Here is a 27,555-nt window from a genome sequence, read left to right as displayed (position 1 = left end):
CCCCCACGTGAATAGGGAGACAGGGGAATGTTCATAAATAAGAACAAGCTCGATGGGAAATGATCAAGCGTTACGGACTTGTGACAATTCTTTGACCGTCACAGAAATTCATCCATCTTGCTTAATTCAAAATCGAACTTGATTTCACGAACATAAATGATGTACATCAACGTTCTCGCAATTGATAGATCCTCTTTGCCAAAAACAATGCAAATAACGCAGCATCCTAGTGAATTTATTCTGGCATACGTCAAGTTACTGAATAACACACAATTATGACGTTCGTAATAATTAAAATTTCAATTGTTTCAACTGTTCGTGTCTTGCGTACCAATCAATGCAAATTAATTATTCCATAAATACACCTGTATGTATTTATTATCCTTTAACAAAACGCCAGCTAATCGTTGAAATATACAACAGACATTACAGTTTCTCCATTATTCGACAATGAAATGGAACGTCAGTCTTCCATTTGTGTGTATCTTTTGTAATATATTCGATTACGTGTGCCAGACTAGAAGAATATTTGTATAATAATAGAAATGGAGCGCAGAAACGTACCGATGGTCGAAATTCGACCATTTAATGTCTATGATGGTTTAAACGTTCATGATTGCATACGTGGTAATCGAAGCTGCTCTTCGATCCCTAATTAGCTTCGTGGCGTTGTTTGACGCTTGGCTTTCTACTCTATAGGTGATTGACACGGTTCTTCGTGTCAAAATTTGATGGGGCGGGTCACCAGCTCGTATTGGCACTTTGTTAAACGCAACGATCGATTCAAATGGATGCTGTGACTAATTGCAAGTCAGATAACACTGATACGCAGGATTTTCAATCATTCTTTATCGAGGAACATATGTGACGATATAGGGATGCATTATTTAAATTGGACGTATTATGTGCTTATTATTATGATGTTATATGAATATTATTATATATAAGAGATGGTCTATATTATTAATGAATCCATCATCAACGCATGTTAATATATTCGCGACCGGTCAAGTAAATTCACGTTACTTCAAATTCTATTCGAAATTTATTTCGATTCGAAACTTACCGATACGTTCTTTAATCAAAAGAAATTCGCGATAAATGCTCCACATGGCGTAATGTTAAAATGAAACCAAGGCGTATCAGTGAAACGAAAACGAAACGAATGGGAAAGAGAAGTGAAACCAAGTGGACGCAAAGGTATTTGGCAGAGAGTCTGCTAAATTTTTGTCGCCAGCCATTACGTGTTCAAATAATTGTCCGAGCAACACGACGGAAGTAAAATTCTTCGAAAGAAGAGCCGGAGAACTGCAAATAGCGCGGAACGAACGTCAAGCGGAAGCAGGCAATGTCTTTCGTGATTTCTGAATCCTGTGTTTAGTCGGACAGGCGTCCTATTCCGTTATCACGGATAGTAAACACGAAGGAATTACGGTCAGCCGCGATACTCTGTCTAGTCTTTTATTCGAAAAGGCGGAAAACTTTTCCACCGTTCTGTATACCAACTTCCGCCATTCTTCCACCCCTGGTGTGTTACAGCATTTTCTTCACTTTTCCTTCCATACGAATTCTACTTGTTCGCGTGAATATCTGTCCGACCTCCATCTTACATAAAACGCAGGTTCGAGTATGATTATTAAAAATTGTAAGCTATGGAATAATGCGTGAGATATTCGAGTCGCTTCCTCGACAGCTCTCACTTATCCGATTTTTCTTCTCACTGTCAGCTCCTGTCGCATTTTCGTTCCTTTTACGCTTATACTCTTATTTTCACCAACGCTTCGCTTCCTGCGATGTCATCGAGAAAATTTAACGAGGGCAAATGAAGTGGAAAAGGATGCGCCTTGTCCCTGATTCCGGAATAAACTTTCGTTCGGAGTTTGCCTAACGTGTTGCATAATTTCACCATTATTCACCGCAATGTTTGCGGAAATATTTTATGCGGTCCAGTTTTTCATACACCTGTCTAATTGCAGAATCTCAAAATGTAGGTAACAACCGTGATAAATTATTCTTAAAAAATAATAATTTATGACATTCTACTGCGAAATTGCAGTAATTTGTAATTCTCAAAAATCCATTTATTATTATTATTCTATTTATTCTAAAAATTCTATTTAAGTATACTTACTTGAGTTTATTTCTGTAACTATATTTAATAGAATACGTTTCAAGAAAAATTCTGTGTACAAATGGAGACTTACCTAAGTAACTCACTTGATTAAATTTTAATTTAAATCTGAGCAGAGACAAACGTTAGCAGGAGTGAAAATTGTCAATAACTGGTGATTCATTAGCGGCCAGGACAGGCAGTCGCCCATTTAATAAGGCTTTGCACGGCGTCAAACCATCGCGGGTTACGCTGCAAAGTACTTTGACGTGCGGGGATAATTCATGCGGATCCAATTAGACTTCGAGATCGCCCCGTAATTATTCCGGGTCAATGGTCTAACGTAGGGAGTAGTGCGAAGATGGGAGCATCGTAACAACGCTTTGCAACGGGCGTCGTTGTTAGAATAGGAATCACGTTTGATTACGTCGGCCGTTGTACCGTGTATCGTCGCGTTTGTCCAACGAGTGTGGCTTTTTTCAAACAAGTTCGAACGACATTTGTCGATTTGTAAATCCGTAATGAAAAATTCAACGACGAGCAAACGTCGGGTTACATTTCGTGGTATAGTGGATGCGAAGTGGTTTGTGGTTGAAAAGAGAAGAGTTTAAAGAGGTACGAGATCCGTGAAGATCGAAAATATTTTTTCAATACAGTTATAGTTTGTGGTCTTTGAAAGAATATTAATAATTTAATTGTCTATTAATTTTGATAAAAAATGATTTAACTTACGACTTTCTATAAGTGTTCATCTATAGGTCACTACCGACATTTTTTATTATAGCAGATACACGGCACGTAAAATTTGTTGACGACAGAACATGTCGATTTATATGTAATAGATTCCCTACTGCAGTCTTTCAGCAGTGTCCCTTTAAATGCTCGCTCCAAAAACTCCCCCGATGTTCGTTCAACTATACTCGCATAGCTATATCTCACCGCCCAGTGACCGCGTTCAAGTGCTAGAGGTTTTAAAAGCCAGATAATCGGGTACTCGACTGGTAACCGATTAACCGGTTAAATGTTCGGTACGTTACCATCAACTGGTTAAAATAGGTTTGCTCGGAACGAAACTGTAGATTGAAAAACATTAAACGAGAAAAAGAAGTCGAAAACAAACAACGTTGTCTATTATAGATTAAATATATCCCTGTAATAAGAAAACCAAATATAAAATGTTGGCCTCGTAAAGTTTGCCTCATTTGTCGTGGTTGCTTTGTATTTAATTCTAAAATTTTAATAATTCATAAATAATATCACACTTTAAATAAAGTACGGGTGTTTAAATATCATTTTATCTTTTCTTTTATTATATCTTCCTGGTAATTTACAATATGTTTTGAAAATAAACAATAATTTTTGATACAATTAACATGCCGATAGTCTCTAAATAGATGACATCTGTGTGATGGATTGTTTCCATAGCTCAAACAAAAGTTATTTGTCAGATTCATGAATAAAAGGACTAACTAGAATCATATTTATTACGTATTACACATAGATGAACATTTATTATTTCCCAGTGTCTAAAATAATCTGACCACTTCGTATTCCAGAACTATTACAAAACATCTCTACATATTGACTGCTCACTACCCACTAAGTAAATTGAATTCATCTCAGAGTTCGAATTACAGCTATAGCGTTAAGAAAGTAGCGCTCGCAGCCAATAAACTAATGAATCTTGAGCCAGCAAACCAGGTCGTTCTCAGTTTGTACTCGCGTGTAAAACTTGGATCCTCTCGTCGACGAAACTTTAACACCTTCGGTCGGCTCCTCGGGGAATCGAGCACGAGCGTCTAATTGTATCGTGAATTTTAATACATGGTGCAAATAATCCGCTGGGAATGACACTCTCCGGCTTCGAAACGAAGGGTAGAGAAAAAAAGATTCGAGAAAATGGACGACGGTAGGTGGTCGACGAAACTTGAAGCGATAAAAACCGTCAGGGGACGCGGAAATTCGATCTCGAGCAGAAGAATATTCGTCCTGTGGCGTGTACGCTTATTATTCCCGCGGCTTTTTCACTGGCTGAGCGTATGCGCATATTTTTGCCCACCCGTAGGAAAAGCCGCATGCCTTATAGAGGTATGCATGACTCACTGTTAAATTAGAATACCCACTCGACGTATTTCTTCGTTTTTTCCTCCTCGTGGGAGAACGTTCGCAACAGAAACACCGAACACCGTCCGACTAACGAGCTCTGTTTCGCGGACAGAAGTTTGACGTTGCATACGAATCGCGTCGATGAATATCGCGCGAGAGGAAACTCCATTTTCCTAATGCATCCGCAATTTGCGATTCTCGACTCGCGAAATCGCTGAGGATTTCCGACTGTTTTCCCGTATATTTGCGTTTTCTAGTTAAAGCGATGTTTGCTTAAGCGTTTTTAGATTTGAATCGCGTGGATGATTGCTCGTGGGATAGATGTGAAAACGAAGTATAATGTAATAAGCAAACACAACAATAAAGAAATAACCACGATATGATGTTAGAAAAAGATTGAACTTCGAATTGATTTCGCTCATATTTTATTCAACAAACCGTGCTGATTAATACTCGGCTCTTCGTACGCAATATTTACATTCATATTAAATGCGTCCCATTTCACGGTATTGCAACGCAATCAGCATCATTTGCATAATAGCAAACCTGTATTTGCATTGGATTCCACGATTCAACGAGCTTCCTACGTTCTTCCTTTTATCCGCCCTTTATGCTTCATTCCAGGCCACGATTGCGCGCTCCTTTCCCAGTCTTACTTCCACTCATTAGTTTAGTGAACATGAAACACCATGTTTCTAATTCAATAACGACTATTTCAGAATTTCATATTAGAACTTTGATTTCATATTTAAACTTTGTATTTAGTAGTCAACGAGTAAAGAATGTTTTTGACAAGCAATTATTGTGTTTTGTCCAATTTCAAGAGCTCTATGAAGTGGTATATTTATTTATGAATCTTACGATCCAATATTACTTTGAAATGTATTCATAAATCTACTATTCTGTTTAGGGGCCAATAAATTGTCCTTGATCCTTCACTTTTCTTATATTGTTCTTATGGATTCTTCATTAAGAAAAGATTTATTCAACCAGAAACTGCTCCAGTCAACGAAACGTCAATATTTTCCCCAGAAAATCAAGCTGCGTCTCGAAAGGTGGAGTCTTGTTTGACAGATATTACCGTCTAGATTCATAAATAATATCGCGACCCTTAAGTGAATAGGTATAGGGTTCCGGTAGACGCAACCCCCCAGAAGTTCTCAAGTGGTACCTCGTTACTCTCGACGGTCTATTACTCGACGTTACCAAAGAGAAACCCAAAATAGCACCCAATTTAGCTGGAAAAGCCTGCAACAGTCGCCTCCCTAGCAAGAAGTTTACTTGTTGCAGAAACTAAAGTTAAATGTCACAGCTCTTTCCTGTTATTTTCTCTCAATAACAACAATTGCGAGCTCTTCGTCGTCGCAGACTCTTCCGTTTCGCCCTTACGAGACGCGGGAAGCGTTCTTTCAACTGCAACGAGAGATTCTTCCGCCAACAGAGTGGCTTATGTAACGAGTACCGCTTCCAAACAATCCCTACAACTATACTCACGGCGGCAAATATTGAAGCTAGATGAAACATGGCGAATGAGAAAGAATTCCTCGATTGAAAGTTCACTTCAAAATTCTTTGTTAAAAATGTTTTAATCAAATCCTATGTTAAACATGCGGAGATAGTTACGTGGGCAAATTTGCATTGTAAATTATAATGCATCGCTAAACCCATTATCCCCGCATGTCACCTATGATATGTACGTATGAGACCCATCAATAATTTAATTTTGATAACGTAACCAGCACTAAAAGTATTAGTCACATTTCACGAATCTACCATAATTACATATGAAATTCAGTTGACACTGGCTTAGCAACTAATACCCACGTGATTTTATCCAATTAACGCAAGAATATGAACGAACGTACAGTATAAATCTTAATTTACGACTTACGCAGAGGTATTTGTCCAGCTAAATTCGATGTCACATCCATCTAGCAAACTTCGGCTAATACTTTCCACCAGTTCCATCCAATTAACATAAGAATAACTAGAATCGTGCGCAAAACAATTAACACGGACTCACGGGCTGTTCCTTGGTGTGCATACATCCAGTGGAACGAGGGGAAACAGGAACATGTTGAATTCTCGAATCGTTGGGGATGACAAATGCGCGAATGCAAATATTTGCAGCAATCTACTTGCATATTAATGACGCGTGAAAGCTGCGACCGGTGAAATCAAGACGTAGCATCTCTTAGGCTAATGCAATATTAATCGCGTTTTTCGCATGGAAGCTTAGAATCCCGACGTATCAGTTTCAGATCAGCGCATTAAGCTGCGATCACCGTTTTCCCGCTGTCAGTTTCGCGCAGCGACACGCGACGGCATGATTAATTGCAACCGCTCGTGGTCGTTACTCGCCTCGGTAATGCGTAATGTTTCCTCTCGATATTAGGCTACCGCGTAATTTTGCAATTTCATAATTGCAGCGTGAGACTCCGATCTTTTTCACGCGTTCACCTTGTGATCGAAACTAAACTATGCATTTACAAGCTCGGTGCAGAGATTAGGTTAAAGTAGTATTTTCAAAGTTACTCACATTCTCTTCGCTATCTCATTCTCCATGGAAATTCTACGCAAACGTTAAATCGGTCTGACGTCGTATAAGAAATAATACTCCCATTATATAAAAAGCAAAATCTATTTTGGCTCAAAAATGAAAGGGTATCACCATAAAGTTCCATATTCAATCAACCTATGCATGATATAAACAGTTACAATTTCTACGGTATAGCAATTTTTTAAATGTAATTTCTTAGAAACTCTTGAAAAACCATCAGCAATAAGAGCATACAAACAAAAATGTACGTTTTGAGCCAGAAAAAATAGAGTGCCCCATAAGCCGATTCGCCGCGAAGTCAGCGCGAGGATGATCAACTCCGATAGCCGAAGCGGAGCACCATCTGGGACGGTAACGAGCCTCGTTTCCCCGTTTATTTTTCCTGCGCAATTCCGCTCGATGCGACGCCGTAAACACGCCCGACAATGGGAGCGGAGCGGTCGTTACTCGGCGTCGCGGCTGCTACAATGTTGCACTGTTCGCGACGGAAAAGTGGTCGTGAGTGCCATTAAAAATGTCCACGGCCAGGATCCGGATGAGTTCTCAACCTAGTTAGGAAGAAAAGAACGCAGGAGAACGGAGGATCCAGGGGGGTGGAGGTGGTGGAGATTCCAAGTCTTCTCGCTTTTCCGCGGCGCGGCTCGCGAGCACAATGAAATAACTTTGCGTTACAAGGAACGGACTCCGCTCGTTACGGTGCATTGTATACGCTCGATGCCTGGGCGAATTCTTGGTCGAACGGACATGGCGGTCGTTAAAGGCCAGACGGTATCATTATTCTGGAATTTTGCGCGGAAATGCACCCGGCTAGATGGCGAACGATACTATCGGGGGAGTCGTTAGTGGCCCGCGGTTAGATAGCTGGGGCTGTTTTTGAAAATTTCACGCTCCGCGGCACGGAGACCGAGATTACGAAATTCCGACGCCCGCGTGCTTTTTACGCAATCCTTTGTCGAGACGCTTCGCGCACGGTCTTCTTTTTCCTGATGCCCTTCGTCGCCTGATGTCTTTTCACGTCGCCTTTGTCGCGAGCTAAACTACCAGACCTGACGTCCTAAGCCAGAAAGGCTATCTAGAGGGCTCGTTTTCTTGGGTTCTGCGTCCGAAACGCCCCCCGAATTTCCCTTATGTTCTTTTGTCGTTCTTTCAAGTTTGCTGGAGCTTTAACGTCGTTTGCGATTGATCCCTTTGGATCTGTTGGTCACGTGTATTTTAATTTCTTATACTGTACTTTGTAGAGTACATTCATTCTTTGCCTTGAATTTTTAATGCTTTTCAGATAAACAGAATTAAAGATACGATGGTTTTCAAATTGAATAAATAACCAAGGAATTATTTTAATATTATATCGCTACAGTTTGTGTGGATATTGTGTTCTTTCGTGTACCATAGACATGCAACGTCTGTGCAGAGAGAATAATTGATTCTGACACAAATAATGGATAGCATCCAAGTTTGGTAAAAGAAATTTTAACATTATGTAGTCATTTCTCCGGATTTTTTTTTATCATTACTAATGTAATATTAGACAAAAATTATGCAACATAAATAGATTCGTAACTTTGATTAAATATTTACTTCCATTAAGGAAGTGTCCACATACTTATGTGTAACTGGGTTAGACTACTATTTCCAGTAATGGCTGATCGAGAGCATCCAGCATCTGGATCTCGTCAAAAACTATTGAAATAATTGCTGGAAAACAAACGGCGAAAGCTAGGAAAGAACCCTTCTCATTTGGCGTACTCGAAAATCGTGGTATTCGAGGTATTGAAGGTTAGCATCGGTACGACCTAGGGGTGGCATGCGACCGATCATTATTCACTTCCCACCGCTTCAAACAATGGCTATTAAGCTGGTCCTTTCGCTCGAACTGACTGGCCATTAAGTACAGAAGCGAGCCATCCGGAGTGAAAAGCCAACAGTGGAACTTGCCGCGAGCGAGAGCTCGCGTCAATCGTCCTGGAGCTTTTTGGGTCAATTCATGGGATCGACGCGAACCTTCAACCCATAAACGACCATTGCGTTGTTCGGTCATTAGGCCACAAATTGAGATACCAGCCATTTTTTAATCGTCATGTTGGTCCTCACAACGTTGGCCCGTTCACTGTTGCAAAATATATCTTGGTGGCTTACAGCACATTCATTCCATGTCTAGTACTTGTTACATCGATGTTTTCGCATTTTGTAAATAACTCTTTGTGATTTCTTTATGTTGTTTCTAATTTCTATTTAATATACCAAAAACAAGCAATCAAAACTGTTAAAAAATCCAACACCCAAACGCTGCATTTCTATTGTATTTTAAAACATCTATTACCAGCAACGAAAAAGAAATCAACGTCAACGCGTCGGAATACATTATGATTATCGTTTCAAATTGTGTTTAACGGAATGACGACTAAATAAAAGCATCCCCTGAAATTCGTGTGATTAAATTACTCCCTAAAAGTGAATAATGCACCGCGGATGTTACATTGTCCGTTAAAATTGTTCGCGTGCATGGCGGACCGTTCAACTTTTTGTATTCGCGTTCCGAATTGAATTCGATGTTTCATTTGCGCGTTGATTTTCACCTGCGAATTAAAAATTTGTGGCGATTTATTACAAAACGACGAACATTTTTCTATCAGGAGCGAACGGTTTCATATGAAATTCATGGGAACACGGCAAGCACACGGTAGGTTCCGCGGAAACAAATGTTCCGCCGCATTGATCACTCGAAAAATATGTCCAAATATGACCTGGTTTTTTTAGCGATTGCGAGTAGAGTCGTTATCGCATCGGGGAACCAATTTCGGGCTCCGAAAACAATATTCCATCGAACGAATGAGAATTTTCTAATACCAATGTCTGGTATGGAGGCAGAAAAAAAAGTTTCTCGCGGTATATTCAGTTGATAAAAATATTTACAGCGAAAATGTACTCTGATCTATACATTTAATATTTGCTGGTGAACGATGTTTGTAATATTACAATAGATATAATTTTATCCCTTGTAGTTGCTCTATTATAAAACCTTATGTATAAAAAGCTTTTTCGTTTAAAGGGAATATAATACTGTAAAATTTGTTTAACAACGTTTCATTTAAATTAGAATTTCCAAATTCAAAAGCTTCTACTTTATTCCAATGTAATATTTCAATGACGAGAGCATTGCGACAACATGTAAGTATGTATGTATGAAGAGACTTGGTAACTCACCACAGGTGTAGACGACCCTCAAGTAAGTTCTGGTATCCAGGTTGCAAGGTTCACCGAACGTCGAACTGTTTGCCACCACGGAGCAACGTCGTTTTCCGTGGCACAAACGCCTCACAGTTTCCGTCGCATATGACGCCATGCAGTCTGTAACCAGGCGAAATTGACTTATTCACCCTGTCCATACGGAGCTTCGCTAAAAATGGTTTTTCAATTTGCCAGAAATCGCGCGGATCGTTTGTCAACCGAGAACCTGAATGCCGGTTTAAAGAGTGTACTTTACAACGCGGAATGGGATGTGTCAACTTCATCAATCCGTGACTAATAACCCGACATTCGACCCGAATTCCGAATCGAACATTGACAAACGAATCTGAAAAGCACGAAAGTGTTTAATCATACTGTTTGAACATACTGTGAATACTTCATGGTTGAATTCATAAAGTAATAGGAAATCGAAACTACTTGAGTGAGTATAATTAACACAAGGGTCAGTCTTTATCGTAACATCGTTAATTTAATAGATATTGTAACAAACGTTTTGTGTGCTTCGTAATTGCACGTGGATTTTATTCCCTTCATATTTTGTATAGCATGAATATAAATATAATTTATGCATATATGTGCAGACACTTCTTCATGGATATTTGCTTAAGCAGTTTTCATAGCGTGGAGCTTAAAAATAAGTGGAAAACTTTTTGCATGGTATTTATTGCTTAACACATGTTTTATTCATATACGTTCTGATTGCTTCACAAGTTAGAAATATTCTATACTATTTTACTGTAACTTATAACTCTGATTCCTTTAAAGGGGTTTATAAATTTCTATCAATCCTCGATAAATGGATTGAATCGAACTTATTTAGTAAATACTCATATTTTAAATATCCAATCTTCCCTATTCAATATTTTATAGATTTTAAATATTTAATAAATTAAACCAAACAACCGAACCAATGCTCATACATATATTGATAACGCGGGAGGGTAATTATTAATATATATTTAATATTTCAATATTCAATATTGAATAATTCATAGATATTCAATGTCTAATAAATTAAGCAGAGCAACCCTTACCGATGATGGTATATTAATAATGTTACAATGTGTCAGACCCCTGGCTCTCGTCGGTCACCCTAACAGCACCTTTGTGCGAATGACGTGGCAGAACCAGTCCAATCTGTCACAGGATGAAGGAACACGTAGATTGATACAATATCACCGGCAACGATGTTATGCGAGTTCATTCCACGGTCTATTACGTCATTGTTCCTCACTGTCACGTTCGATTGATTGACCCCAAGAACATTAAGAAGCTTTTGAATTGGTCAGAACGATCAGACGACCCCAAAGAAGACCCAGATCGACTACAGAATTTATTCGACGTCGGAAAATTGATGGACGAATCGTTCCGAGTCAAGTTTGTAACGTTACTCGACAGTCAAATGGGTACTGGTCCTTGAAAAATATTGTGCAAGAGCTGCGAAACAATTCAACTGGAACGCCATCTTTATCATTCGAATGCACAGTCGATTAACTGCTTACACTGTTCGTCCTTTTACCCATTTAGCAAATGCGGCCGTTTGCCGTTTGTTTGTTCGTTTGTCAGCGTTTCACTAGGGACCACCAGAAATGCGTTGGATTCTTCATTCTACGGGAAGAAGGGTTTCGAGGGATGTTTCTGAATTTTAAGGACACTTTGAAATCCTTTTTCTGGGTCAAAACTTACAATTTAAAAGTTTGAGAGCCAGATAATCCGAAACATTTGTAGAAGGTTTCAATGGTAAAAAGGATAAAGAGGCTGAAGTCAGCGAGTCAAATGGGATCCTTTTTACAGAAAGTGATACGTGACCAATGGCATTTCAATGTTCTCGAGGGTGTTCTCGCGGGAGTGCCGTACCGATATCGTTGCTAAGGGGTTGATGGTGACCCCAGCCATAGTTTCAGTGCCTCGTAAAGAACTCGGAAATTCTTGCATTTCACACAGATAGATACAAATGTCGAATGTAAAAGGAACTTTAAATACTATTTATTTCTTTTCTTTTCGTAGCGCAATCATTAAAAAGATATGCAGAGAAGAAATATTTAAATTATTTTTTATTACATTTTCTTCATCTATACTCTCATTCTTTTCTGTAGGTATTTCATAGTTAATACTTTCCAAAAATATTCCACACTTATTTTAAACATCTTTTTAAACTAAATCCAACGTATTCGTCTACTTAAACATATCGTAGCGTTATACAAACACGCAAATTTTCAAGATTTTTATTCTTTATTTGACCTTTACACTTCCAATGTGTGATTTACCTCTCGATGAGATTCAATATTTTAAATTCACGCATCTACTTTATTCAATAGATTGAAATAAAAATTTTCATTTTTTATGTGTAATAATATACTAAAGAGTCAGGGTAGAATTATTCTGAAATTTCTCTGTCTTATACAAGTCTTTGCAATGACACTAAAATTGAAAATTTCATAAAGGATCGTAGTACACATTTAATTTTTCAAACGCTGGTGGCTGAATTCTCGGTAAGCAGTAAAGTGAGACTGATCTACGACGTATTATCAAAATTAAAGAGTTTATAGCGTGATCTCGAAACTTGTGCTAAACTGAGTTGCTCCTCGAGATTCATAAGCTGACATTAAACTGTATACCCTATATATACTTTCTGTAACAGCACAACCATAAATGTTTACGCTCGCGTAAACATTTAATGACCGACCTAAGTTCCGAATATCTTTTCAGTCATTATCCATCCTGGGAACTTGATCGTCTCGGAAACAATATCTAATGAAATTACTAAAACATTAACCTCTGACAGTGTTACTAATCTTTTCAACAATATGAAGCTTAGACTGTGCTTACATTCAATTTATTTATTATTCGTTCGCGATTACTTTTTTCCCAGTAGTGAAATAAAACTACAAGAATTTGTGATGATATTATTTTGAAGAAAACAATGAACACTCTTATATCATGATATGATTTCTTTATGAAAGCAATATTTAGTTGAAAAATACGAATGCAATGAAATTTACTCACTTTCTTCTTTCACGCCAGGCGGCTGTGGACACTGGTGTGATTCGTGTGCCGTTCTACCGAACGATGCGGTTAAAATGGTTACCCTCTGTCCAGGATGACAGTCAAGATTGATGACGTCATTTTCACAGGCAACCTTACTCCTGAACTCATCTGGAAGAAGAAAGAAGTTTTTAATAAATTCGCCGCTCCTCTTCTATTTTTACCATCGCATCGCATAAAACGTAATTACATCTTCGAGTTTCAACTTTAACGATGCCGCTCCATTACTGCTTCGCTTAATCAAAAGAACAGGCTCGATGGTGATCAAGAGTTCTATAAGATTTCCAATACTTAAGATATTGTACTGTTAACTATTAACTGTTAATTATTAAAATAGAATTAAGGCTATAACTTCAACAACACATTTATACCCTTAACAGTTATGCATTGCGTTCAATAGTTCTAGTAATACAACACTTTATACCAGCACAGTAATAACACGTACCTCATATTATGTCCAATTTATAAAATTTAAAAAATTAAAAACCCTCATCTAACAAAAACCAACTTTATCTAATCCACGAAATATAAATTCTCTTTCCCCTAAAAAGTTCAACAATTGCAGCTTGCTTTAAAAACCTCGATCGACGATAGTAAACAGTCTAAGGAAAAGTTGATTGTCTCATCGTAATTGTTTCAAAATTGCCAGTAGCCATGTACACCGCGATAATTTTCGTTCCAAGCGCGTGCACATGACGCGTCCAATGAAATCGTACGAGGACTGGTACAAATAGGGACGCTTTTTGCGAGGACGTCTTCGTTTCGATAAAACCCACATCGACTCGTTACAGTTCACGGTGCACGTGAGGTTTCAACGAACCTAACCGAATCGGGCGTCCCCTCCAGCTGCCGATAATGCGTTTTTGCGGTAGCGATCGTCGTGTCCTCGCGTCGTCATTCTTGCTGGGGGCCATGGTTACGACATTCCACGGATTTTCACCTGTTCTTGCTTGAGGTCGACGTACGAGTTACACATTCGACTAAATTCCAACGAGAATTACCGGTCGCGGACCCCTATCGGAGACCGCGACGGGTCATTGTGCCAGTAGATCAAATTTATGGCGCGGTGGTCGCATAAAAATATCTCGTGGAATGTTATACATATGAAGCTGATGCAACGAACAAAGGAACTAGACTTTTATCTTCGAACGTACTCGATAATAGACCTTTGGAACTTATGCGGAGGTGGGGTGTTGGAGATAGCAGGACGCTTTCCCAATTTCATCCCTCAGACAGTGAATAAAATGAAACCTTTATAGCCACGAAAAAAATTAATTTCTCTAAATATATTTTCTGACTTAAAACGTAGGTTACATCGTACACTATTGGATAACGTTATGAGGCACGCAATAAGAAAAACAATTTGTCTATATAATCTGGATAAATCACAGCTGGAATGCAGTAGAGATTTCGATAAACCCTGTAACTGAATATCATGAATAAGATGATTATCTCGGCCACTCAAAATGCAAAACGTTTTCCTGCATACAGAGTTTGACAAAACTCCGCATACCGCATACTGATCGTTAGTTACGTATTCCGCGTACAGCTACTAGTTACTGTTCAGAAGTCGTCGTAAAAGTCCATAAATTTTAAATATACATATTAAATCTACGTCGAATTAATAATCCTGTCTGGGAACTTCAGAGTGTGTTATTTAAGTACCTTATAGTTACATTCGAAACTTTCACGTAATTGCTCATTATAAATTGTAGCACTCGCGAGGGAACGCGATGCTGATGTTTTGTAAGCTGGAAATTTAAATTCATGGTTGGACAAAATGGTTACTTTCTAATGCTCGTTCGTGAAATACTAAAATTTAACTTTTAATTATTCCTACACTAGAAATACGTACATTTGAAATGAATAGGTATTTATTTACTTAAAAATAAACAAGGCCATCGTCGAAAAGTAGAATTTAAGTAGATATTTCTATTGTTATACCTAAAATGATTGGACTAGAATTTATTTGCTTAAAGATGTCCTGGAAATCGAAAACGAAAACAGACAAAACAATTTCTCCGTCTGCCAGTGGGATGCAGCTAATAACGTCGTTACCGTCGCGTCAGCTTGAATGAATTTATTCGTTCCCGGAAGCGGATGAAACACCGCTGGAACTTGATACGTATGGTCGTTGTTTGCCGTGGTCGGTTGCCTTGCGGGGGCGGTGGTCCCTGCCCTCGCGGGCAACCTTTCAACTTTCAACGCGCGAGCCCCTCTTACGCGAAACAAACCGCTATAGCCTGCTCACTTCGGAAGTCGCCAAGTGCACTTATACCTGAGACAAAGTGTTATGTCCTGCTTTATTGAGTTGGCGATTTACGGCTGAGCTCTTCCTTCGCGGACTTTCGAACTTGTACCGTGGTCGCGGCAACGCCCCAGGTCTGAGAGTATACAGAAAAATTATGACTCGCATCATTGACTTTATAAACCAACAAATCGTTTATTTCAGAAACGTGATGTTCCACAAAAAACGAAAATAAAAAAGAAAATGAAATTGAACCTGTTTGAATAGTACACACGAAATTCAGAAGCTCCAGGTTCCTGAATTAACAGCTTAGGATTCTGGCCAATGTTAAAGTGACCTGTCGAGCATGTAACACAACGGGGCTCATCAAAGCTAAGAGTATCAATGGCTCGTGAAATTCCGCAAGAAAGCGGAACCGCCACCAGGAACTTCCTTATCGAGCAATGCTTCGAGCGAGACGCTCAGTCTAGAGCTTTAATTGGCAAGAAGGTCTCGAAAAAAGACACAGTGGAATGGGTATAAGAGGTAATTCTCTCGACGCCAAGCATGCTCGACCACTCGAAGCGACAATGGACCTGGCTCGGAGCTTTTCCAGCAAACGGCTGCCTCTTCGATTGACCCACTTTCGATGGAACCTTCAGTTTTCGCGGATGCCCGAGCGTGAACCGCTGTGACGACGATTCACTTGTCTACGACAGAAGACAAGATTAAGCGCGTATCTTTGTCTTGGTTCATGTTCCTCAAGTAGAAGGTCGTTATGCGAATCACGACTGACAATAGCTATCTCTTTTAATTCGTATCTTTTTTAGACTTGTTATAAATGCAGTCCACACCAAGACATTTTATATAATGCATAAATTATTTGTTCAATTTTACGTAACAAATAGAAAAGCTTGGATTATTGAGCTCGTAAAGAGATATTATCAGCCAATCCGTAGATATCGTGGCAAAGACCGGGGGAGGGGGGGGGGGGGATGCACGATAATTACGGTAATGCAAGCGCAATGCGTCAACGCGACGATTACATATTGCACGTGTCACGTTATGTGTCAAAGCCAGCCCCACACCTCACGTGTCGGCCGCAAAGCCATTCGACGACACACGTGCCACTTATTGCACCTACGCGTGATAAGTCAGACGTGCTTCGTTCAACTATGCCTTTTTCCCCTCTCCTGGAACGTTTAAACACTCGAATTTCCCTCTTAATGCTCTCTCAACTGTATATTTACCTCGGAAACATGAAATTCTATTAATGCTTGAGAACATTAATCGAGTTGATGCTCGAGAATACTCATCGAAAGGAGTACCTCGTTGATAAACATTTATAGATTCCTCAGTAACTCCTATAAACAGTATATCGTCTTTATATGCTCAAGCTTTATAATTTATGATAATATTTCTGTATTTGATAAAGTTAAAAAAAGGTCAGAGTAATTTAATTTAATTAATTGAATCTTAAAGTACAAACACTCAAATTACCCCTTTGAATACGTTTGCAAATAAACATAATTTATCGTCAAAAGGTTAACAAAAACATTATTAGTATATAATTTATTAAAATATACTTTGACTAGTACTCCTTGCAATAGACTAATTTGGGACATATAATTCTATTTATTTTTATTTATATTCATATATTGTACAATAACTGAATTTTAATTACTATTTTATTTGATGCTCTTGTAAGTGAATATACTGTTGTATTTTTATACATTTGATCTACTTAATTATACTACTATTCGCATCGTGATGATTCGTTTCATACAACCGCAATCCCACGAAGGTAGGTAATTACATTCATTTTTTCAAGGAAGGAAAACACTTGACGTGAATTTTCATCTTAAACACTCTCGACTCAATTCAACCGAGTAAACAGACGTCTTAATAGACAGAATTAATGAAGACCCTGCTAGTGGATGGGATTGAAGCACAGAAGGTGCATGCAATTGAATCCTGATTCAGGTAAAAACTTCCAACATCCGTTTACTTTGAAGACATAATTAAGAGAACTTGAAATCCAGTTCTTAGCAGCCAGTGAAGAAAAACTCTCGTTAAGTAAACGGTCCAGGGATCCATTAAACAAATGCAATCAATTTTAAGACCTCAATTTTCAAAGGATTCCTTAATTTTATATTTTGTATGGTTTCCAAGAAATTAGATGCATTACTAGTCGTACCAAACAAACCTTTGTTTAATTAACAGCCTTCAAATACTCAAAAGCTGATAACAAAATCAAGACTTTACTATTTAATAATAATAAAATTCGTCTAATATTTTCTATATACTGCAAGTAAATTAATTAAATTTAATTAAATTACTTCTGAATGATATTCTGCATAGTTATATCTAATTGGAATTAAACAGTTTTAATAAACATAAAAAACTCATGGAATACTATAAATTTGCGTTCTTCAAAACATATAATTAAATGCATATTTTTAACAATAGAAATATGCTCGAACGTATTTTTTAATCAAACGTTAGACGTTTTCCACAGCGTCGGTCGGTAAATGTTCAGTTCCCGCAGTTAGAAAGTTCTTTCCAAGTTTCCTCATCGTACTCGCCATGTTTAATCGCAAGGACACGAGTTTTGAGCACTGTCTTGGGTGCCTTCACCTTTCATCGAAAATTTTAATCTTTCCGAAATTACAATTTTATACAAACTTGGACGGGAAACTTCACCAGCACGAAGACAAGATTTTAACCAAAGAAGAAGGGTTCTTTCGCAAAGTTATCGGAGAATCTACTTGATAACATGACTGCGGGGAAAACGTACAGAAATGCATTCATCCGGCGTTCCAGAGTTTAATATAACCTATATATATATATAGGTTATAAAAATGACCAAGCATAAATTCATTTTTAAAACGAAATTAAATGAACAAGATTTAGTTTAAAAAAAATATCAACAAAAAAAATAGTAACGATTGCATGTTGTGTTAATTCCACTAACAAATGTAAATCTGTTTTCAATCCATAAAAATGTATGATGGAGTTAATTGTAAAACAATGAGTTGAAAAACTGATCACAGAGAGGCAATCTATCAAATTATCGTTAACAAGTTTCTCGTTAGCTGCACAGCGCTGGATAAGCTATTTACACTTTTTTCTCGGATATTTGCGCAACAATTGTATTCCACGATTCGCTCGTAATTGAACTTTGTGGCGCTAGAATTCTCTGCATTGAGTTTTTTTGTTTCACCGAAGGCAAATGATTGATCTAATTGTCGAATGATTAAACCTAACGACTATCGTTCGACGTCCAGCTGGCCCGGCGTGGACGAAAACACTTCTGCGCGACGTCGTTTATTTAATTAAACGGCGATTTAGCGCGTTGAGCACGGTGACATTAATCTCGCGAAAGCAATTTACACGCCTACGGCACGGAACTCGGATTTTCGTTCACGCGTATGCGTATTTCTATCATCGATCCGTGTGAATCCAATTTCTGCAGGTAAACCATGATCCAGTGTATCGAACACTATGCCGTTTGGTACCTTTTAAATAAAATTCGGTAGATTCGTAGTAAAATGTGTAAACTCGCAGATAACATACAAGATAAAATTACACGTGATTTTAAACAAAATGTGTAAAGTTTCCTTGTACAGTCTTTCAAGAGCTAAGCAGAGCTAGCATAATCGTTCGCGTTCAGTATTTCAAAATTAATTTACTAATGAGTAATTATTTTTGAACACATTGGGATTCGGGATGAAATTTTTGGTTGAATCTGCACATTAACAGACTTTAATCGACAAATAACTTGACCCATTATTATGAAAACTAATTGCAAGACGCAATATGGTACAGCGAGTGGTTTAATATCCACGAGTGTGTTTCCTTAGCAGTGTTTGATCAACGCAGGTGGCATAGTTGAACCTCCTTTGAAATGATTTAATTGCCTTGGCACTAGGATGTCACAAGCAGAAGCTACTCGCACCCAGGTTAGCTTACATAACGTTCTTAGCAGCATTAACCTTTGGAGTTGTGTTAACAAAACTATTAATTTCGTGCAATGAATACATTTCACTTTGAATGACATTGTTGGCAAGTTTGAAACATAAACACTTGAAAAGTATCGTCGGAATATCGTTGGAAAAGGAGACACCGAGTAATGGAGAAATTACTTTAATAACTTATGAAATCAGTAGTACATAAGAGTGTAGACGTCAGTTGTATAGCAAATTGATCATTTACATATTCAGATAACAATTCTTAATTTATCTCAAATTCAGTTTCTCAGAAGAATGAGTGACAAACATAATTTTATATGTAAATATAACATTCATGAAGTAATCGAGTAAATGCTAATTATTGATTGACTTTAGACACAAACAATTGCTCCATGTTTATCGTTCGCATTATTCGCTTGTCGATATTCAAATTAGAGGAGAGTAGGGCAAATCGCAAAAGCAGTAATTTACACGCGCGGTAATCTATGTTAATGCGAATGAAGCCATGTTTACGAGAATTTAAATGAACGCGTCAAGTAATCGAGTCCAGTATTCTCTTCGAAGACAATAAGTACTATAAGTGGTGATGAATAAATGCGATAATGCACTCGATGGATTAAATGGGACAAAAGCTGGCCTCGTAGATTCTAAGAAACAAATTTTATACGAATTGGCGTATATGTATATCACACTGGAATAGCTGCTAAGTGAATGGCTAGTAAGAGCATGTTCAAAAAGATAGAAAAATTTTGAAAGATTGCAGTTATGATACTCATCAAAGCAAAGAAGGAATGTGACCTAACTTGTCTGCCTCGGGGCACCTGCTCGGACCAATATTCCTGTCACAACATTTTTCTCATTCTCGAAAATATACGTATAGAGTCGGGAGGAGGTAGTAAAACGTCAAAACTGGCCCAGTCAGCGGAACTGTGAAAGTTTTTTAGCGACGATAGAGCAACTTCTAGGGTCGTGACTTCTGGCTTATCAGCCTGGACGAATTCACGTGGACTCTTCCACCGGGGCTCGAAAAAAAATGGCGACGTTCCAGACGTTCGTATGAAAAACTGAAAATTCGAAAGGTTTCGAGCGTCACGGAATCAAAAAGTCACAGCGAATGGGCTATCGCGCTGGAACGCGAGCTGCTCGTAAAACAGAACGGTCTCTTTATTGCTCGGCCAGTAAACTATGTATATTAAATGTAGGAACGCCGCCGTACGGATCCGTGCATTTACAATACGGCCGCGACAACCTGTTGCGGTAACAAGCCCGAAGTAATTTTTGCTGGAGGACGTAGTAATTCTTTCCGTTCCGTGTTTTACGCTCCATGGATGCCTGTGCCCGCCTCTGCGGCTCGTGTCGCAGTCACTTTTACGTTTCACCGTGTTAATTCGATGCAGCTAGGTGTCCTGCGCTTAGGGGTGTCGGTCAGGACTGTGCTCCTAACACTAGATACTACCAATACATTAGTGTGACTAATACAATAATACAAATAAAATCGAATTGTGTTTTATCGTTGCATTAGTCAAATGCATGCTACTTCAATGGATATTCTTAAAGTAAATCTCTTCATTATATCTGGAGTAATATTATTTCTTTTAGTATATAATATCTCATCATAAATGTTTTCCAGTTGTGGACCTATATAAACTTGAATTTCTATTTACTTTAAACGAAATAATTCGAAAACGGGAACGTTTGATGCAGTCGTTCGATCCAAAGCACGCTAACTTTTCGCGACCCTGAATACAGACACAGTTCTGGAAAAATAATTTCCATACCGGCTAGTTTTTATTTTCTCGGTCGTACGGTACGATTATTTCGTTCTTTATTGCGGCTCGTAAAGCGAAACTATTTTTCGTGATCCGAGGGCAGAAAAATGTGAGTGTCTCTTAAGCTTAGGAATACGAATGTTAAAAAGTCTCGACGAACCGGGCGTAAAAAGTACGACTTCATTATCCCAGACGTAATAATACAGGATTTACGCCGGGGCATCCGCGTTATTACAGTCTCGACGTACCCACGCGAAACCCGTATTTTAAGGAAAAGATAAACATTAGATTACCACTCGAAAAAGTTCATGCATTTTCTGAGGAACGATAGAGTTATGAAAGTAAAAACAAAGGGATGATATTAAACGTGATTCGTACTGTGGTACTACAACTATTCGTATATTTAGAGAGCAAATTCCATTTCTTAATCAATTTTAATTCGTACGAATACCTCAGTTTTTTCTGCATATATATTCTATCTTATTTTCTTCGTTTCATCATTGGGTAAGATGAATTTGTTTTTTAAGTAGTCAGATCGAATATTATCTGGCCAGCCGAGATATTTCTTTCTTAATTCACAGACATATTACAATCAAATAATATTCATTTCCACTGAAAGTAAAGTAAAAATTCATGACCAGAAGAGGTTCCTAAATAATTCATCTCAGGATTGCAAGTACTCAAATAGCTCTTCCTTACACATCTCAGTTAAAGTTTCAAACATTTTGTCATCGTCTTTGATCAGTCATCTTCGCCGACGTCCTCACTCGTTTTTCACGTAAATTGAAAGAATAAATCAGAAAACTTTATACACGTATCGCGATATATTCATCGCTCACTGGGTGCTCGAGGGAAAGCGAGCCACGCTCGGAACGACGTTCATCAACGGAAGTACGTCGAAGAAGAATCCCTCGCGTTTCTCCGCCATTTAGTGTAAGGCGAGCAAAGAATCTCCTTCGAAGCTACATCGATATCCGTGGTTTTCGCGTAGTTGGTGAACTGGACTAATGTTCAACGTCCCCCGTAAAAAGGCATCGATAAGTGCCGCGAGGAAAAACGATCTCGCTTCGAGAACAGACCTGGAGGAGCTACACTCGTACCTCCACCTCTCGAATACACCTTTACTGTTCTTGCAAAGCCATCTTACCACTGGATGGAAGTCTGTTTCTTTTTATTCTCCATTTTTAGCGCAAGAAGCTTCTCAACCAACTTGTATCGTCATGAATCAACCGACCGACGGACAGAGACATTTGCAGAAAACTATTTCACCGTGGAAGAATTAATTTGGAAGTCGTGGACACAGTGACATGTGACTTAAGAGAGCACCTCACTAATACACTTTAATTGTTTTTTGCTTTTTTGGTCATTCACTTCTTCGTACAACTTCTAGTTAAAATAAGTAGAAGGTACCCTACATGCTGTATTAAGATTTGTTTAAACTCTCAAAGATTTAGAATCTATAATCTCTTGAATATATTGAAAAAGATTACGTTATAACAGTTAGAAAATGCAAAATTAACTACAACTCAGAAATTGGTTCGTTGAATGAATCACGTGAGTAGTTTGAAAATCGGATACAACGTTCCACGAATGTTAAAAGAATACAGAAATATTACTTACAAGGGCAGCACTTGTAGGCGACCTCGATGTACTTTGGGAGCCCTGGACAAGGATTGCCTTGAAACTTTTTTGGATCAGGGTTGACTGTGCACTTCCTCTTCTTCTGGCAAACCTCCACCACCGTCTGCAACAGTGAGTACTATCGCGTCATTCAGATGACCTGTTCACTTTTCGAACAAACGCGATGGCAAATTAATCTAAGAAATTCGGTTCAATTTTGCTTATTCATTTTGCAAAAGGATAGGAAGGGTTTTGTGGGCATAAAAAATTAAATAAGTTCTCAGATTAATATTAGGTTGACATTGACTCATCCAATCTCCAAATATTTATCTTCAAATAACGCACGCATTTATGCAATTGATTCATTTAAATAGTAGTAACAATTTGTTTAAATTCCATTGCCATGTGTTATCGGGAATCAGCCGCTATAGTTTCACGAGCAACGCATTGGATGTCGCGTCAACCACGGATCATCTGGATCCGCATTCCGGTTATAAATGACTTGGTGGTTAACTGAAACCGACGAAACGCGGAGACATTCGTGCATATAATTGCAATTCCCTTCAGTTAATTGTATCCGATGCATCGAATCAGTTCCCCATTTGAAATCCATCAGAAGCAGAGCACGGAGTCAACGGTACGATTCAAATGGCGATCGTGATAATGTTTGGAAGTATTCAACAAATTGTATTTACAAATTTCATAATTATTTTGATGATTAATATTATCGTTATTCAATTTAATGTCACCGTTTCGTTAAATCAAACAGAAATGTTTTTGTTTGAATATTTCCTGAAGTCATTATCAATTCGAGTTACTCGACAAAAATGAACGAAAATTCGAGCATTTCTGCGACCATTACGCAAGAGCCAATCTCTTCACGGCAGTGAACAATGCTTTCGAACGTTGTTCATCGGTTTAAATTCCGCGCATCAGTTTTCAAAGTCCGTTCATTACTAAGGGGAAAAACTCCATTAGAGAGCGGACGTGTCATCGAGGACGCGTTCATCTTTCTTTTGCGCTGTTAATTCGCTTTTGTCGGGCGTACCGTGTCATTCGACGATACGAAGAGGAGAACAGAGAGTCAGAGCACGAGGGGTGGGCGTAAGCAACGGGTTAGCAAAGGTAAAAAGGGGAGAAGAGTCGGGTTGCATCGTGTGTCAGTAGGGAGCGCAATACAATCTCAGAAATGCTTTGAAGTCTGATCGAAATTAATCTGACAACTTTAAGTTTTTCTTTCACTTTTTACTACGTCGCTCGCGGTTCTCTTCTTATGAAAATCTCCGCGGACTGTAATTATCGTCGACAAATGAATCTCTTGTAAAAATCTCTGAGCACTGTAGTCAAAAATCCTCAAAATCTGAGATAAAGAGTTGTTCTAAACTTTCAAATTAAATTGTTGGAACGTATAAGAAGCTCTGCCTTTCGCTCTGTTAAGTATAATTAAGAGGATGCTCTTATTTTTCTGGGTTAAACAATATTTTCTTTTGTTAATTTTCTTGTCGCTTAAGGTTTTTAAAATATTTCTACCAACTGAAGAGTTTCTTGTATAAATAAAAATAAATTGAAATAGCGAAATTAGCATTTTGCATAGCTTCCTGATGTTTTCGAGCACTACACGACTGAACAACTTCAAAAGCGACGAGAAAATCGTTAATGAAACTCTCCGAAGGATCTCGGAGCAGTGAGCTCAGTGGCCCAGAATTTGTAGCGCGACAAACATAATTGACTGCTTTTAGTGAGAACCATGGCGCATGTGATAAATATAACCCGTCAATGTTAGAATATTCCGCATTTTTGGTAAATTGATGTAATCAGATGTATACTGCTCGAAATTTCAATTTAACAAGAAATTATAATAATTCAACGGTTGTATTAAATTCAAAGACAAAAATATTTAATTTAGAGATCTGACGAAGCGGCATGAAAATAATTCAATCTCGTACGTCATTTGAAGGATAATGTACACTGCTTATTTGCCTCGGAAATATTTGAATATCAAAAATCCTTAATAATACCATATCGAAACGTGCGCAGTATATTAAAAGCAAACACTGCTTGTTGCCTTCAGCACAGCTCATATTGCCACTTTTTTTTAACACTAAATATCGATTATACGAGGTGTGCTGGCCGAAACAGTCAATTTATGAACTGTAACAGACATTCTGTACTTTATAACTTTACAAAATTTACTTTACAAAATATAAAACTGTAAATTCTGTTCTTTTATGTTTAATTATATACAGTGATAAAAACAACGAGCTCTACGGAATACTTGTTGTACCATTGGAACCGAAAAAAAAGAGGAAAAAGCCTTCCGTACGTTGTGACATTTTCCATGTAACGGTCTCGTATATTTCCATTCTCAGAAAATTAAACAGTTTTTCTGTATCCGAGATGTTCATTACAGGACGGAGTCATCGCTTTATTCGCGACGAGAAAGAAATTCAAACATTTTCACAATGTGAATTGTTCTGCAATTGAAACATTGCTCGTAGTATTTAGCGAGATCAAGACCGCTATTTAATCGAAAAATGAGTAGTCGCTTCGCAAGAAGGTTCGACCATGAAATAGCTAATTTTTACTATAGTTCCATCGTTTTTAAAATTGAAATAATAATGAAGATGAAAATTCTCGCCGTTTGAAAAACAATATCTGTTCAACTTTATAGACAGAGAACTTAAATATATATTTTTACAGACAAATATTGGTTTAATAAAAATCTCGATGTGCGCGATGAGAACTTCATTTCTCAAAAAGGGCAAACAGAAGTTATTCAAGTTTTAATTAAAAAAATTCCGTATTTTAAATTTATCCTACGGCGTTTGTAATCTCGATAATGAAAGATATCGTCACAAATTCCAGAGATTCTGTTTTCATAAAAAATTCAGTATCACTCTGTGCATTCTTTAGTGTTTGTAGAAATCCGACAGCGTACGGATCGAACGACTTGTATTTCAATCTTGTTTTGTTTCTTTAATATATTACACAAAGGAAGACTTAAAACCTGCGTGTTTTATTTAGCTAAATATTCAACAAAACGATTCTCAATCATAGAACGCATCCTTATTTAAAATTCCTGCTCGCGAAACGATCGATGAAAAAACCATCCTTACGCCATTCTAACGCATTAAAATCCTTCTCTACAAAAGTCTTCGATAAGCATGTGTCTAACACGATGGTGAATATTTTCTCACAGGTTGCACGCATTTAATTATTGGGTTTCTAGGTTTCCTGTCCGCGTTTCAATGCATTTCACGTACGAATGAGAAAATCTCCCGCGGGAGAAATCGATTTCCGGTATACATCGATGCACACGTTCTGGGGTTGCATTCGACCTATTCCTTCCTCACACAGCTCAGCCTTACACGCTCGAACGCTTATCCCTTGCCCCATTAATTCCTCGGTTAACGATACGCTCCTCTATCGTTCCGGAAACAGGATATCATCGGAATCAACCAGAGCCGCAGGTGCGCGAGGAAAATCATTTCGGTTTTAGCACCAGCACGGATGCCGTTGAATTCTGTACTTTTTCACTTGGCGAGCGTTGTCGCTGCATCCAGGCGACAAATCGTTCGATAGAGGGATTCGACTTGTTTCATTTCGATTTTTCATCGAATATAAGTAGGGAGCAAGTATCACTGTAGACAACAATTAACCCCTTGCAGTCGTATATGACCGCGACTGTAATGAGAAGTTTGACAGAAATTAAACTACATTTGGTCAAAAAAATGTTTTCGATTATTTAACACGATAATTGATAACGAATACAGGTAATTATTGGTAGGTCGCACGAATCCAGGAGTGTCACTAAATATTTCACAAATTGAAGTGTAATGCATGAACGGCTAATAATGTCTGTAAATCGTGTAGTTCCGATCGAAACGACTAAATTGGGTGACTGTCCAGGGCAATTAATTTTATATAATCGGCTTTGCATAACTCAATCGGATTTGGGCCATTTAGTGTCGCTTCACCGAATCATTTAGCACACTGATGGCCCGCGATGTCATATATAACATTACTTGCGTTGGTGGCCAGTTGAAAGTCCAGCAAATTCCATTATGCTAATAGACAGAACTGCTACGAACCATATGTGTTAAGACTGTACCCCTGTGTCTTCCTCTGATTTAATTAATTACCGTACATTTTCAGTACAAAGAGTAGTTTTATTAAAAAGAAATTGTTAAGCTTGATAAATGTCTGAACGGCTGTTCAACCAATTGATTTTTATTTCCCGACGTTCATTCTATATCCTTATTGTTATTTTTTAGTAACATTAATTCGATGTTTGATACCGCGACCCAACATTCCACAAATGTTAAAAAAAGAAAATGGACGTTTCAAGCGTACAGATTGGACGTTTTGTGATTTCAGATAAATAAAAAAAGAACAAAACACGGATACGTTGTTAAATGTTAGTATATTCGTAAATGTTTATATATCAGGCTTTGTTTGATATCAAAACTCCTATAACGAATATTTATTTTGGAAACTGATGGAAATCGTTTTATATGTGGCCAGTTACGGCAACAACAGAATTCAGTTAAAAAATTTTACACTCAAAATAGCTATGCGTGAAATGATATTCAAACTGTGTTTATTTTAAAACACGTGTTACGCTGAACTTAGGTAATAACAACCTCAACGAGTAATATTATACAAAAGAAGCGTTTTACAGAAATGACATACGTTATGCTATTACTAACTCAACCTAGATTATAAATATAAACGAGGAATCCTTAGCCATTATTTGCATAATTCTGCTCGCGTTTAAGACTGAATGGGACAATGTCGAATCGTTAGATCCAAAAGGCGTCTAGTCACTTCAGCTTTTATCCATTCTTATGTGCAAGCCAATTATCCAACAGAAGACATTTCATCGAAAGAAAGGAGGT

General features: G+C 38.0%; 1 protein-coding gene across 2 annotated transcripts in view; it reads right to left on the bottom strand.

Annotated features, from left to right (window-relative positions):
- LOC128891098 (uncharacterized) overlaps nucleotides 1-27,555 on the bottom strand; it is a 226,616-nt gene that overhangs the window by 45,353 nt on the left and 153,708 nt on the right. For both annotated transcript variants that reach the window (XM_054150302.1, XM_054150301.1), the window contains 3 exons: nucleotides 22,658-22,796; nucleotides 13,032-13,181; nucleotides 9,981-10,124 (listed from right to left, as the gene is read on the bottom strand). In XM_054150302.1, coding sequence (XP_054006277.1) covers nucleotides 9,981-10,124; nucleotides 13,032-13,181; nucleotides 22,658-22,796 — 433 coding nt within the window. The remainder of the gene's footprint in view (nucleotides 1-9,980; nucleotides 10,125-13,031; nucleotides 13,182-22,657; nucleotides 22,797-27,555) is intronic.

The sequence above is a fragment of the Hylaeus anthracinus genome, unplaced genomic scaffold (genome assembly GCF_026225885.1).
Source record: "Hylaeus anthracinus isolate JK02 unplaced genomic scaffold, UHH_iyHylAnth1.0_haploid 12001, whole genome shotgun sequence".
In the NCBI taxonomy this organism is placed as follows: Eukaryota; Metazoa; Arthropoda; class Insecta; order Hymenoptera; family Colletidae; genus Hylaeus; species Hylaeus anthracinus.
This window is presented reverse-complemented; position numbering and strand designations above follow the sequence as displayed.